A 16,098-nucleotide genomic window follows, 5' to 3' on the forward strand; every position below is an offset into this window, starting at 1 on the left:
TGATCGCACCCCCTCTGGCTTTGCGCCGGGTTGAGGGGGCTCAGAGCGCCCCTCTCGCCAGCGCGCAGCAACGCTTCACTGAAAATCTTTTTTTTTCTTTCCCTGAAGGGGGCGTGGCCATGCCCCGTTACCCGGGCCCGCCGCGGCTCTTGGCGGGCCTGCGTATAATCAATAGTATGGCCTTGGTACAGATTATTTTTCCACATAGTCTCTGTACTGTTCTAAACATTTGTTCCAACGCTACACCAAGGTGTCTATCCCGGCATAGAAGAAGTCAGTGTCAGACGCCTGAAGTCAGGACATGACGGCTTGTTGTACTTCCCTATAGGTTGCGAATCGTCTTCCACCCAGGTGCTTCTTCAATGGTCCAAAGAGATGGAAATCTCTGTGCCAGGTCAGGGCTGTAGGGAGGGTGTTACAGTACCTCCCAATGGTAGCACGCCTTTGTGGTCTCAAAACACATCCACCATGACCTTCTTTTTTACTGGAGTTGTTTTGAATTACTTTGAAGGTGGGGGGCGATGTGTGTTTCCATGGCATGGATGCTTGCTTCATCTCCGGTGTCACATGATGCACCCACATTTCATCGCCTGTAAAAATACGCTGCAGGAACTGCACTCCCTCCTCATGGTACCACATCAAGTGCACAAGAGACAATCCCATCCTATTGGTTTTGTGAACTTCTGGGAGTTACTTTGTTACCCAGCATGAACACTATTTCCTGTACCCCAGTTGCCCATGAACGATGTTGTGCACAGGACCCACTGAGATGTTCAGTTCATCAGTAATATCACTAACTGCAATGCGTCTGTCCTCAGACCTCAATGTGTCCGAATCAGACCTTCAATGCGGCACAATTGTCATCTGTGGTGGACGTGCTTGGCCGGCAGGATCACTGCTCTTCTTGAACGTATGTCCTGCCATTGTTATAGGCAGTGCACCAAACCCAAACCTGCCTCTGTGACATAATGTTATCACCGTACACTTCAGCAAGTTGGAGAGGAGTTTCAGCTGCTGATGTGCCCTTTAGATGCATGACATTGGAAACACCTGGAGGCCCTGCCTCTTCCCTTAGTTATAGATAAAATTTGGTATCTGGCAGGTATGGAGAAAATCACTGAATAACTTAATAATAGATCCCCTAAGTTCCTGCAGATCTGGAGCCTGTAGTACCACTTGAAAAACCCCCCTTCCCACTCACCCATGCAGACTGTTAGGGATAAATTTACTAAAGTGAGAGTTTTTAGAAGTGGAGATGTTGCCCATAGCAACCAATCAGATTCTAGCTGTTATCTTATAGAAGGTGCTTGTTAAATGTTAAGTAGAATGTGATTGGTTGCTATGGGCCACATCTCCACTTCTAAAAACTCTCACTTTAATAAATACACCCCTTAGACTCTGACCTTCTGTTATGACCATCTAATTATGTTACCGTGTTCTTCGTTTAGACCATTACTGTACCCTATTTGTTTCCTTTTGCTATTTTGCCCCTCTTGTTAGGGTTATTGTTATTGATCTGTGACATTCCAATTCCCCTGAGGCTTCCTCCCAGCAGGTTCCCTGTCTATTCTTTTCTTAAAGCTCACATTTATCACACTTGTTTTTTTATTTAGTTTTGTTATTACTATCTAATTGTTTACCACATGCTGCTATTGACATTGTTTCTGTTATTACTACTTTTGTGTTCTCTGGTTACATAATCAACAATGTGATATTCTACTATTTCCTCTTTGTTTTTGTTTGGTTGTTTCAATGTCACTTTTACTGCATTTAAAAATATATACAAAAAACATTTTTTTTCAGTTACAGATAGCAAACAATACCAATAAACCGACTAATTTACCTATACGCTCCGCTGTGTATTTTTTATTTGAGCCTAGTTCTCACTACTTCCCCACTTCATAGTTGTGGGGTTTGAAATCTATTATATAATTTCTATAATTAAAAATGAAGGTTACGTCCATTTGGAATGTAGTTGGCATTCCGGCGGTCATAATCCCAGTTCCAGAATCCCGTCCGCTGACATCCCGACAGTTAATATAATTGTTAGGCTGCGGGAAAGGTGGGTTAGGGGGAGGGTAAGGGCTAATACTTACAAAATTATGACTGTCATTTGTTTATCACTTTAACATGTATGAAAGATGCCTCGTGTATAATTTTAAAAGAAGTTCTCATTTGTTTGACGTCGTTCCACTTTAAACTTGGGGATCATAGTTCCTTCCTGACCACACAAATGTCGGTTGCAACACCAGCAGAGAAATACAGTATATTTCCATTGCACAAATACAGACAGTAGCTTCCTCTCTCACCTCCCTGTACTGTATGTTGTATTTGAAGACAGTGAAGCAGATATGGTTCATCTGCTGTATTACAAAAGAATTGTTGCAATTTGTTAGAGACTTTCTTTCATATATATTAAAAAACCAAAGAAAGGTAACCTGTTAAGAAATGCTGTAGTGCTGGCACTTGTACATTGGGTCATCATTTACCATTATTATAATGTGATGCACTATAATGACACGTGGGAACTCCCCCATACGTGTGCTGTAAAAGGGACAGACTGCAGTGCTAAATATGTGTTAGGCCAAAAAGTGAGTAGGAGGGTGATACACATATGCCTTATGTCAGTTCACAAGCAAATACTCTTCTTTTTTACGTGTTTCATGTCTGTTGCATGCAAACTTTATATGAAGGATATATCTACATAAATAAATATGTACAGTATGTGTCAAATATTGCAGTGTGAAGAGCTATAGTAACTTGGGAAAGTGATTAACACTAATCTAATCCTTCTACCATACACTGTCACATCTCTTATTATTGTAACATTTTCCATTCTTGTGTGTGTGTTGCTGAGCAGCAGTTGTGGGAGTCAAACGTCATTTGAAACTACTCACGTGCATCAATTGATAGCTGGCCGAAGCAAACCCGGGCATTAAACCCTACACAGTTCTCGCCTGATCTGGGGAGCACAGCAGATGGTACTCCTGAGAGCTGAGCAGACAGTGGGTTGGTGGTTAATGGTTTATGTAAGGGAAACTATTCTGACATATGTTTTTGTTCATGCCAACAACCGACTTCATGTCATCATTACAGATGTGAGGTCATTGAAACCCTGTATCATCAACTGAATATTTTTTTTTAAATTAAATAAAATATTTTTAGGCGGCTCTATGAAAATTATAGGGGGTAGGTGATTGTGGCACTTTGTCTAAAGTACCAACCTGTTTTTAAGAGATCGGTAACCTCAATGACTTACTTTCTATTTCTCTTAATAAAAATAAAGACAAGTGTGTCAAACTTTTAAATGAAATAAAAAAAAAAGAGAGCAACATTATTATTAGCATAATATTTTTGGTAGGAAAAACACTATATAATGGGAAAACATGCTGTGATTAATGTTATTAAGTAAATATTTCTGGTATGAGTAACAGTCCAATAGGAGAGCATGCCGTAATTTATTATAAACATTGTATGGTGATTTATTAATTTTTTTTAAATTATGTTTTTGTATTATTTCTTTTTTATTAACTTCACACCTGACAACAACTATTAACTACATAACCATTGAGTTGGCCAGTGGCACTGAGAGCAACAATATGATTATGTAACCTCCCATCAGTACACAATAGAGGCTGACTGCAATGTTTGTTAATGGGATTAGCAAAGTGAAATCTGCAGTGTGTAGGAAAAGAATCCCATAAATTCATCTTTATTTCAGTTTGTGGAAATAGTAATGCTGACCTGGGCCGTAACTAGAGTAGTGCCACCCAGTAGCGGAATTTACCGCTAGGCAACCAAAGCGGCTGCCTAGGGCCCGGCGGGACCAGGGGGCCCACCCACCAGGCTGAATAATGGTGGACGCGAGCTCCACCGAAACTTCCCGAGTGCTGAGCTGGCTGAATACTCCCTGCAGGCTGAGATTAGACAGCTGCCCGGTGCTGTCTCCTGCACTCCCCTGAGGGTGTGCGGGTACAAACAGTAACTAGGAGGGGGTTGGGGAAGCAGAAGCACTACCCCCGAATTATGATCACAGCGGAGCACCCAGTGGCAGCCTGCAGGGGAACAGATAGAGGGGCAGCTATGTGCTGTGTGGGAAGCAGCAGGGGCAGCCTGGTACGTCTTTCCTGCAATGAGGACTGCCAGTGCCAGCGTGCACTACACACACACATTCCTGACGGCAGGGCTGTAAACAAAATATTGCTTCTGGTCCATCTAATCAGGCCGTAGGGAGGGTAGTGTGGCTGGTGCCTCCGCACAGGGCAGAAGCCTCCAGGGTCACCACCCACACACTTCCCGGCTCACGAGGTCTGCAGGAAGAGACCTCCGGAAGTGGTGCGCGGCGCACCAAAAACAACAGCGGTGGATCCCGCCCACCCTCCACCCCTTTGGAGGGAAAGGTAAGCAATCATCGGGGGAAGAGGGGGGCGGCAGTGCTGCACACGGCGCACTGCCGTCCAGATACGGCACTGACTCTGATTGTGTGTATAACACCGGGCAGCACTCTCTGCTTACTGCCTGTCAGTCCAGGACACAGTTAGGGAGGGAGACGCCGCTGCATGTAGCTTTAATTAATCAGCGTCGGCTATACAGTAACTGTAATACAGTAAATACAGGGCACGCACGCTGCACTATGACTGTGTGCTATGCCCAGCCTGTGTCCCCGCCCCTACAGTGCCCGTACAGCTCCCTGCCCCATTCCCTCCTGTCTAAATGTGCTGCTAGGCTCCGCCCCCATTCCAAGGCCCCACCCCTTTTTCAGAGTCTTCCATGCACACTGCACAGCAAGCAAATTTGGGAGGTATGCAGATGGCTTTAAAATGAGGTACAATAATCTATCATAATCTTTACTGTGTAACCATCCAAAAATTGTTTTAACTGGCATTTGTGAACTTTAATTGTTTTGTCATTTAAGCTATTGTCTGTGTACTGATATATGAGCATTAAGGTAACAACATTATTTTCTAAAAAGGAGAAACAAATATATTTGAGTGTGAGGAATCTTGTTCCCAGGTTGGAAAAATCATGTCACCCATGGTGATAGGGGGAGGGGCTTGGGGGATCTTGCCTCCAGGAGCCACGGTTAAAGTTCCATCCCTGGATAATATGAAGGGTGATGATCAATCATCCTTTAGTTCAGCGACACTGCAGTGTGGCTGCCTCCATAATGTTTTTTGTGCAGGCTCAGTGCGTCTGGCCCCACAAATTTTGGTAGAAATCAGACGGAGCTTTGCTCTCTATAATCAAGCTGAGGAGCCTGCCTGAGTGAAGAAACAGTCAGGGAGTGTGACATCCTCTGCATGTATTCCTGTACAGCTGCACAGCCATATCATGGTAAGGAGGAGACACACAGCACTGCGCATAATGGATTTGTACCACAGAGGTGGGACGAGGCTGGGGCTCCATCAGTGCTGGACCCAGAGTAGGTTTCTGGCTGAGTAAGGGGGGCCCCAAATCGTTGTCTTGTTTAGGACCCGATGATGTCTAAATTCGCCTCTGGTGCCACCTGTGCCATGGCACAGGGCACTGCAGGGCAGGGGCGCTGTTTGGGCCTGTCAATTTTCCTGTTTATTATCATTCTCACTTGTAGAGTCCTCTTCTTTTATCCCCAGCATCTCCTGGCCTCCCCTATCTCTCCCCTGGCATTTTCCCATGAGGCCATGGCCCCTTTTTGTGTGTACTATCTTATGTTCCTATTGAAAAATGGGAGGGGGGGGGGCGCCAATGCTCTTTCTGGCTCTGATGCTGACACAGCAGAAAATGCTCCTGAATTGAAACGTTGGTACAAGCAAGCAGCTTCTTTTTGCATCCTTAAGTGTCACCGCCATTGAACATTGCTGTGTGTGTGTATTACTAGTAGTATATATGGCAATTTGTACTTTAGATGTACTGGCCCTTTAAAATCGATATATTATTGTTCAAAAATGTATTTCAAGTATGTACTTGGAACTAATTTACATGTATTACTGAATGTTTAGAAGAGTGTGTTATTGAGGGTTTAGTATTATGCCAGTGTAAATAACAGACCACATAACAGCTGATACTTAAGAAACATAAAGAACAGACTAAATAGATGTAGACAGCTTAGCTTTACTGTAGAATTCACACCAGCCCACTATGATTAGCTCCATCACTAAACAACCCCACCCCCCCTCCTCCCCGATGCCTTTAGTGGTTCTTGAGCCCTGTACTATGTGGCCAGGTTCCAGACAGTCGGCAGGCCTCTATAATTATAGCTATGTTTTTGCATTACAATGGTTATTTGTTCAAAGCTTTAGCCCCTGAAATAAAGATGTAAATAAAAAAACAAACAAATAAAACATTTTCGTATTGATTTATTCAGTGGTACATTAAATAAGGCCTAAATACAATTTAACTGCCCATCGTCAGAGACAGACAACTAATCAAATGCTTTTCCAAATTTGACAACAAATTTAACCCAAGTTAAAAAACAAAGATAAAAAGAACGTTTTTAATTAACAATGTAATAAAATACAACATGGCTATAAAAATGCAGAGTTGAGAACTTTACCAGTGAAAAAAAAAAGGATAATAAAAAGTTATCTGTGGCAGTAATCTCCGAACATGATAGTACCAAACTGAGCTCCTCTTATATAGACTCATAAACTGCAATGTGAGAACAGATCCTCAGCATTACGCACTTATACAATACATACAAATATATGCATCACATTTCCCTCACTACACACCAATGCAAACCCCAGATCATGTACAAGATATGACCATTTTAGTAAAAATGCACTGACCCTTGCTTTTTTGTAGAATAACATAACAATAAACATGAGAGTAGTTTTACTAAAGCCTCTAAAAATGAAAAGTGTTGGTGTTGCCTATAGCAACCAATCAGATTATGTCATTCATTTTCTAGGCTGCAATAAACAAATTATAGCTACTGTTGGATCTTATTGGTAGTTATTTACTAAGCATTTTTAGAAGCTTTAGTAAATCTAACCCCTTGGTCTTAAATAAAGGCACACTAAAGTACAGTTCATTATTGAAATAAAATATGCAATAAAGGAAAACTAATATCGTTTAGGTGCCTCACAAATGGTCTGTGATCCCAATGGGTCCTAGTTCCCTGCAGAAAACCAGCAGATCACTTAAGCCAGGGATGGGGAACCGTAGCCCCGGGGGGCGTATAAGGCCCTCGGAATCATTTGGTCTGGCCCTCTGTGCTTTTTTCTGCTAGCCTCATCTAGTTTGCAGGGTGCCTAGAATTGCACACTGCAGCCAGAATCTATGTAGCAGTGACGCCTGGAGCGTCCTTAGGAAATGACTCTTGTCATCAGGGCCTTAGTGGCCTTAGTATATGTGACCTTTTATGCTCCAAATGGGCTGTCTGTTGCCCACCACTAACCAAAAAGAGGCATAAAAATGTGAAGAACGCCAACAGAGGGGCAATAAATTCTTAGTTAATGTAACTGAAGTTTACAAACTTGTGTTTGTCACTGCATAAAGTGTGATGACCACACAGACAATAAAAACAAGGGGCAGAGAAAAAGAACTAAAAATGTGCAGTTTATGCTGGCAAGATATCTGAATCCACGTCACCAATGTTTGTATGTACAGATATCCATTCCATAGCAGTCAAATGAATTATATGGAATTTTGTTAGCAGTTTAAAAAAGATTCTTGGACACTGGAGTAAATATAATGTAGAGGTAAATTCTCATTACCATGGAAATAAGTACGCTCTGTATTCTGGAAATAACAAAAATAATAAAAGTACCATCTTTATTCCTGATTATGGTCATTTTCCATGGAATAAAATGGAATAAAATAACCATTTACTTTACGATCGCGTCACTTTTGTAAATGACACCGAAGTTAAAGTGTAATTTAATTATTTTGACTACTTAACAGATTTGAATTGTGCAGGGGAGTTTAACTTGCTTTGTACCAGATAAATAGATTTAAATGCACCTTCCACTTTAAACAAAAACCTAACTATAAATCACTGTATAGGTACATTTCCACTTTGGAAATCATTTTATATATATATAGACCCCTTAACCAGGGACATTGGAATCAGATTTATATTGCTTAGCAAAAATAAAGTAATCCACTCAGTGGCACAAAGTGAGTAGTCACATGAAGCAACAATGTTTTTTTTTTCATGCTAACAATACAGAGAAATACTAAAATTAGTATATTAATTATCCACATCTTAGTTTAGAATTTCATGGCCTTTGAGATTACAGAGGTCATATGCATTTAGCTGTTGTAAATTTAGAGAAATGTTTGTTTTAGAAAATACAAAAAAAAATCAGACAAATCTTTTCCATTTTGTTGAGTGTACCTATACTTCCCGATTTATTGACACTTAAAAAAAAATTAATGTGAAAGTTCACCAGAATTCAACACCAGGATTAATAAAACAGGGAAACAGCAAAGAAAACGGTCCAGGGGGTCATTTAAAATGAGCAAACGCAATGCAAAAAACAGGTTTCTTTTTGTGCCTAGCTGTGCAATGTCTGCATGCAGTGAAATTTGAGACCTTCCCATAAGCAGTCTTAAGGCATAACCAGTTATCCTTGAATGGCCCATTCCTGACCTTCATCCCATTAAAATTCTTTAGGAAGACCTCAAACTTATGCTAGGTACACACAGTAATTCTGCCCTATCAGTGATTCTCAGCTGGTCGGTTAAAATGTTGCACAGTGTGTACACAGCACCCGGACCTGACTGTCATTCTCAAACCTGACAGATCGACTCTCGACATCAGGAGTGCCGCACAACATTATCGGTCCTGAAGAGCCGATGTCATGCAGCTAATGCAGTGTATATTATCTTCTGACAAACTGCATGTAAAAATCATCACCTCAAGAAATGTATTGTTCATATAGGAACGACAGATGTGTAGTGTGTGTATAGGAAATCGGATGTTCTCTGAATCGTTTCAGCTGTCAGCAAAAAAAAAATAAAAAATGTGTGGATCGTTCCTCTCGTCTTTCAGGTGTGTAGCTAGCTTTACTGTCTTTCTCTGATCCCAACTAAACTGATCCAATTTCAGCAATTTATCAAAGAGGAATGCTTAAATATTGCTCTCTTGCATGTTCAGAGGTAAAAGAGACTTGATCACAATAACTACTGGGTTATATTAGCTGCCAGTGGTGGTTCAACTAAATCTTGACCGAGCGGAATGAAAATTAATTAATTACGACATTTCAGCTCCTGTCATTTTTCAAACACAGCCTGTTAAATAGCAGTTAGATGCTGATTGGTTGGTACTTTATCTCTCTCCAAGATTTGATACATCTCCCTCTTTATCTCTTACTATTAGCTTTCAAATTTGTGGAGGCACAAATAAAAAATGAAATTGTTAAAAAATTTAATTTTGTAGCTTATGAGATTCTTAAGTGTGAAAAAAAAGATGGGGGTTGAATGTCACACCCACAAGTTTTTTGGATTGCGTTTGCTTGTCATCAAATACCATCACTATGTATGCGATCAGATCACGGATTATCTTTAGCAAAAATACAAATGTTATTTTAATTGATATCATTTGACTCTATATAATATACGAAATACTCAAAGCACACCATACAGAGTCCAAGGCATTCTGTTAAAAAAAACAAAAACATCCAAAGTACTTATTAACCTATCCAGCATGTTATTTTTTTTTTTAATTACCTAAATTTAATTAGCTCATTTAGCCAAGATCTAGTAACAATGACACAGTCATTACATTCGTTAATAAATATTTGCATAACAGCAAATTTTGCACAAGGTCCTATAAAAGTATAAACATGATTATGCCACAAACAACATTTATATAGCATGGTAGAAAATAAAAATTTGAGCGTCCAAAAAAACCCCAACAATAAAATTGTATAGCTCTTAAATTCAGAACTTTACTAATCATAGCAGTAAATATCTGTACACATTCTTTATAAATTTAAAGTCTATTATTAAAATATTTTCCACTTAAAAATGTAGAAAGGTATCTTAAGTATGTCCCATTGTCCACTGAATTTTAATATCCATGGTTTAAATTTTTTATTTATTTTTGATGATGTCCCTCAACGCGGAATATGCTGGTGCTGATGATATCTCTCAATGTGGAATATGCGGGCGCTTTATATGAGTAACTGTTATAAAATAAGCTTCAAACCAGAGGTATTGGTATTACAAGGCACCAGTAAGAAGTGTTCACACAGCCTAGCTTGACCAGCTGGTGACAAGATCTGCTACATACCTCAGCAGAACTGGAGGCCAAGACATAATTTTGTATTTTGTGAATATGATGTATATTGTTGATGTTTAGTGAAAAGCACATTTCGCTGTAGAAATTTCCATAAATTGTACAATCATATTGTATACATCATTCCTAACTCCAATAATCAACTATGTGACAGGACTGTAAAATGTAATCTACCTATCTATTCTATCCAGTAACGGTGAATAAGCGAGAACCTTATATATACTGTGGAGACCTATTAGGGGCTCTCGTACAATAGAGCCTATGAAAGTTTCTCTGGAAGCCCTGCTCTGCCTTCCAGGCATTAATTGGTTATCATTTTATCATTCGTAACATTATTTCATGGTTTCTTCTTATGGTCATTTTGTCTGAAGTTGCCATTGAAAATTTGTTTCGGTCCACAGAAAGAAAATAAAATCATAATGCAGATAAGCAGCTAACAATATTGAAGAAATTAAGACATACACCTGCAGTATTATGAATACCATCGGGAATTGGCACCTACATGCCTGCTCACTTGGACAGTTTACAGAACAAGGTGTTATCCAAATGCCTTTGATTCTAAAACCCGTTCCAAAGTGAAGTATAGCCATTATCTGGTCAATCGGACCATGGTAATCAGGATGTCCAGATGAATGATAAATAACCATTATTTCCGGCAGGCAGATGGTCCAATTTTGCTTTGAAACAGAACCCCATACTCTAATTGTGCTACGGGTTTGACATACCCTTTGATAAATCATCGATGAATCGTTCAAGGTCTGAATCAACGCTACTAAATTCATTTTGTGTCGTTTCCATGAGATCCGCACCGGTCTGACTTACCATGCTGTTATGTGATACCGTGCTAAAGGGTAAATCTGGAAAAGTACCTGGTAGCATACTGTGGCAAGACGGTTCATTCATTCTACTTGATATCATGTGACCGGAATCTCTTACAAATGCATTACTGTAGGGTGCCCCATACGTGCTATTTTCAATTGATATGGATGTGTAATTGGGCTGTGAGCCACTTGCCATACACATGGTATTGGACAGGCTCTTCTCTGGAACACTGTAATTGGTCTTTTGCAAAGTGGAATCTGTAGTTGACTGAAATACTGGATTATACTCCACACGGTTTACAGAAGTCTCTGGAATTTTCCTCATATGGTAAGCCTTCTGTGGAGCAGGGTTTGTTGTTTGCAGCGTGTTTACAAAACTAAAGTTCTGGTGATTAGCTGGGTTAGAAAGTGTGCTTGTACTTGGCCACATGTTACTGAGATAATTCTGATTACTTGGCTGCACGGTGTGGTTCCTAGGTTCTGGTAATCTGGTGAATGAGATTATTGAAGCTGCAGATCCTGTCACGGATTGTACTACATTTGATGGCTGCATACATGTCTCATTGCTAAATTGCTCTGTGGGAAAAAAAAATCAGAGTAGGTTTTATTAATACAGTCAGTTATTTGGGATCATGGGAAATGATATGAACAAGCCATGACTGCACTTGCCACCAACAACTTGGAAAAGCAGCTTGCCCTCGAGTAATTATAATGTACACTTGGGACCTTTTATTTATTGATCCAGAATTTGTACAACAGATTAAGCCGAATTTCAAGGAACTCTCACAATTTATAAAGATTTGTCCCTATACATTTTTGTCTGAAAATGTCCCGATTTTACAACATGGACTAGAGGTATTAAGCAATTCCTATTTCTGAATTTTAGGTGGAATTCATAACATGTATTTCTTGTTCTTTGGACTTTAGAAATGTAATATTTATTGAGTAATCATATTTAAAATGCATAAAAACATGCTTGAATCAAATTAATCCATGGAGACAGTATCACTTTGACGTGTTTCGATGCAATAGCTCAGCCACTAAGTGTCTCTGGAAACTATTAAAATAAAGTGTCCATATCCATGGCTTATGTTCACCTTTTACTTATCCATTCCCTTCTAGTATGTTCTAGCATATTTCTGTGAAATGCCATTTTTACCACTCTAACTGTAAGTATCTATTCCGCAGCTGGAGACTAAATTTGTTTCATTTCATCCATAGGGAGTGACTTAAAGTCTTAGCAGTTATACTGGATGTGGTACAAAATATCAACATACAGAATGTAAAATGTCAATACTGCCATTGGGAATGTCGACAGTCGGCATATCGTCATGGTGTTCTCAGCTGAGTATAGCCCTAACCTAAGCCTAACCACAGCCTAATCCTAAAATGGAATGTCGACATCCTGCCTTTCGAAATTAACAATGTTGACTTTATGTCTGTTTTGACCACGTGATTGTCGACATTTTGATGGTGAACATTTTGTCTATATTGACATTCAGACCATGTCGACATTCTGAATGCAATGCCTGCGTATACCTTTATACCAAACACATTGTCAGATGAGTATTTTTGTGCATAGGCTATGGAGTAATATATATATATATATATACATACATTGATCTGTGCATATGTCCATTAGTTATAAAAAATAAAATCAAGGACGATGTACTCAAACTCACTCTTTGATGATAATGCTAATGCAAATAAATACTGGTGAATAATGGAAAATGTCTCTTTGCTTAATATATATCACATTATTAGGCCTATTCGTCATAGTGCCTCTTCTGCTCCTTGTTAATTAAGTTTCCATCTTGCCGCAAGAACTCTGTAAAGCAGCTGTCCCCACGAGACCTAACACTACTCATTCCGCGCTTATTAATAGCGGAGTGATTTTACACCTGTGGGCTTGACCCGGCAGTGTTAGTAGGCATGCTTGAACTGTGAAGCGAACGCAAGTCCGGAGATATCAAAACTGATCCCTCTCTGCAAGCGGGGCTTTGGGAACTAACGCCATTGAATGATGGTATAAGTTCCCGCAATCACATTCTGAAAAATGTCCATTTTCGGCATTTGATGAAGGAAGGTTCCCTATGCAATAAATGGGGGTTACTTCATTTCTTTAAAAGTAGATGAAAAATAATCTGTTCACCTACATTAAGGAATGATGAATGGGCAGCTGTAAGCATTTACACATGCAGCTGCATTTTCGTATATACATTACTGATGGCAACAGTTAAAATAAAAGAACCTGGATAGAAAATATGAGATATGGTAAGAACTTACCTTTGTTATCTCTATTTCTACGAAGTCCATAGGGTTCCACAGGATACCTTGGGGTATAGGTGTGACATCAGTCATCGGGCACCATAGAGTTAAGCTTTCAGCCTCCCAGGATGCACTAGGGTCCCCCTCCTATACCCCGCCCCCGAGCCAAGGCACCTCAGTTAGTTACCAAGCCATAGGCCGGAGGAGGAGAAGGAAGAGAGAGAAAGAAGATCTGGATACACACAAGAATCACACTCTCACCAGAGGGAGACGGAAAAACCGGTGACCAGAACAAAGCCCATCTGCAGCACAGGTGCGACAGGGAGGGAGTCCTGTGGAACCCTATGGACTTCGTAGAAATAGAGATAACAAAGGTAAGTTCTTACCATATCTCATATTTTCTACTTCAGGGTCCATAGGGTATCCACAGGATACCTTGGGGATGTCCCAAAGCAGTATCCTTTAAGGGTGGGGACGCTCCTGTGCTGAAAGGAGAATCCGCCGCCCGAAGGAAGCATCCTGAGATGCGAAGATGTCAAACCTGTAATACCTCACGAAGGTATGGACAGAGGACCACGTAGCAGCCTTGCAGATCTGGACTGCAGAGGCACCACGTCGAGCTGCCCACGAAGGACCCACAGACCTAGTGGAATGAGCCTTTAAAGAAGGAGGAACCGGCAGACCTTCATGAAGATAAGCTTCAGAAATAGCCATACGGATCCAGGCTGCCAAAGTTTGCTTTGAAGCAGGCCAACCCTTTTTATGGAAGCCATAAAGGACAAACAAGGCGTCCGACTTCCTAAACGAAGAAGTGCGGTCAACATAAGTCCTTAAGGCCCGCACAACATCCAAAGTGGCCTCACTCACTGAAAGGCCAGGTGAGTTAAAGGCCGGAACAACTATTTCCTCGTTAACATGAAACTGGGAAACAACTTTGGGAAGAAATTCAGGCCGAGTGCAGAGCACTGCCCTGTTCCCATGAAAAATCAAGAAAGGGGGTCTACAAGAAAGAGCCCCTAAATCAGAAACACGTCTGGCCGAAGCTATGGCCAGAAGGAAAACAGTCTTAGCCATTTAAGATCCACTGAGCCCAGTGGTTCAAACGGCGGTCCCTGGAGAGCCCTCAGGACCACAGCCAAATCCCAAGGCGCCACAGGTGGAAAAAAGGGCGGCTGAATGCGGAGAACACCTTGCATGAAGGTGCGCACATCCGGGATTGTAGCAATCCTACGGTGAAACCAGACAGACAGGGCCGAAACCTGTACCTTCAAAGAAGCAAGGCGAAGCCCATGATCTAGTCCCGCTTGTAGGAAGGCGAGTATCCTAGACAGACGAAACTCCCGCGGTGCATAACCTCTCGGTCGACACCACTGGAAGAACGTATGCCACACGCGATGGTATATTCTCGCGGCAGACGGTTTCCGAGCTCGTAACATGGTACGCACAACAGAGCTGGAAAACCCCCTGGACCTCAACATGGCTGTCTCAACAGCCACGCCGTCAAAGACAGCCGAGTCAGGTCCGGGTGAAGACAAGGACCCTGCGACAGAAGGTCCGGTCGTAGCGGCAACCGCAGAGGACTGTCCACGGACAGACCCTGAAGGTCTGAGAACCAGTGCCGTCTGGGCCACGCGGGAGCTATCAACAGGAGCATCCCTCCTTCCTGTTTGTATTTCCGGATTACCCGTGGAAGAAGGGAAACCGGAGGAAATAAGTATGCGAACCGGAACGTCCACCGGACGGACAGAGCATCCACCAGAGACGCCTCTTCGTCCCTTGTGCGAGACCCGTACACCGGCAACTTGTTGTTGTGCCGGGACGCCATGAGGTCGATCTCTGGAAGACCCCACCTGTCCACCAGCAGTTGAAAAACGTCCGGGTGCAGGGACCATTCCCCCGGATGAACGTCCTGGCGACTTAAAAAGTCCGCCTCCCAATTTAGCACTCCCGGGATGAAGACCGCTGATATGGGCGGAAGATTGCGCTCCGCCCATACCAGGATCCGAGACACCTCTACGAGAGCCGCCCGACTTCGGGTTCCTCCTTGCCTGTTTATGTAGGCCACGGTGGTAGCGTTGTCCGACTGGACCTGCACCGGGCGACCCTGGAGAACCCGATGTGCCTGCTGGAGAGCATTGAAGACCGCACGGAGTTCCATGATATTTATTGGAAGCTCTGCTTCTGTCGGCGTCCACCTGCCCTGGAACAAGTGTGGACCCGAAACTGCTCCCCAGCCCCGAAGACTGGCGTCCGTTGTCAACAGGACCCAATTTGGTACCCAGAACGGACGTCCCTTGCTGAGATGGGTCATCTGCAACCACCAGGCAAGGGACAGGCGAACCTCCGGGGTGAGCATTATCGTCTGGGACTTTAGAGACTGAGGCAGCCCGTTCCACTTGGACAGGATCAGGTGCTGCAGAGGTCTGGAGTGAAACTGGGCATATTCCACCATGTCGAACACCGACACCATGGAGCCCAGTAACCTCATCGCCGAGTGTAGAGACACCCGGCGGCTGTGCAGACAACTGCGCACCCTCGACTGTAAAGCAGAGATCTTTTCCCCCGTCACAAAGATCCTTTGCTGTCCCGAGTCCAATAAGGCCCCGAAGTGCAGAATCCGCCGAGACGGGATTAGAGTGGACTTCTGCCAGTTTATTAACCAGCCGTGCCGTTGCAGTATCGCAATGGTCAGGTCCAAGTGACGCAGAAGGAGCTCCGGAGATCCTGCCACTAATAACAGGTCGTCCAAGTACGGCAACATGCGGACTCCTTGCAGCTGCAGAG

At 42.3% G+C, this 16,098-nt stretch overlaps 1 protein-coding gene across 1 annotated transcript in view; it reads right to left on the reverse strand.

Moving 5' to 3' along the window:
- Positions 1-6,320: 6,320 nt before the first annotated feature.
- Positions 6,321-16,098, reverse strand: part of REL (REL proto-oncogene, NF-kB subunit) — a 92,196-nt gene continuing 82,418 nt past the window's right edge. Inside the window, exon 11 of the mRNA XM_088477315.1 lies at positions 6,321-11,622. Coding sequence (XP_088333441.1) covers positions 10,934-11,622 — 689 coding nt within the window. The 3' untranslated portion in view covers positions 6,321-10,933. The remainder of the gene's footprint in view (positions 11,623-16,098) is intronic.

The sequence above is a fragment of the Taudactylus pleione genome, unplaced genomic scaffold (genome assembly GCF_031769625.1).
Source record: "Taudactylus pleione unplaced genomic scaffold, aTauple2 ptg000201l, whole genome shotgun sequence".
In the NCBI taxonomy this organism is placed as follows: Eukaryota; Metazoa; Chordata; class Amphibia; order Anura; family Myobatrachidae; genus Taudactylus; species Taudactylus pleione.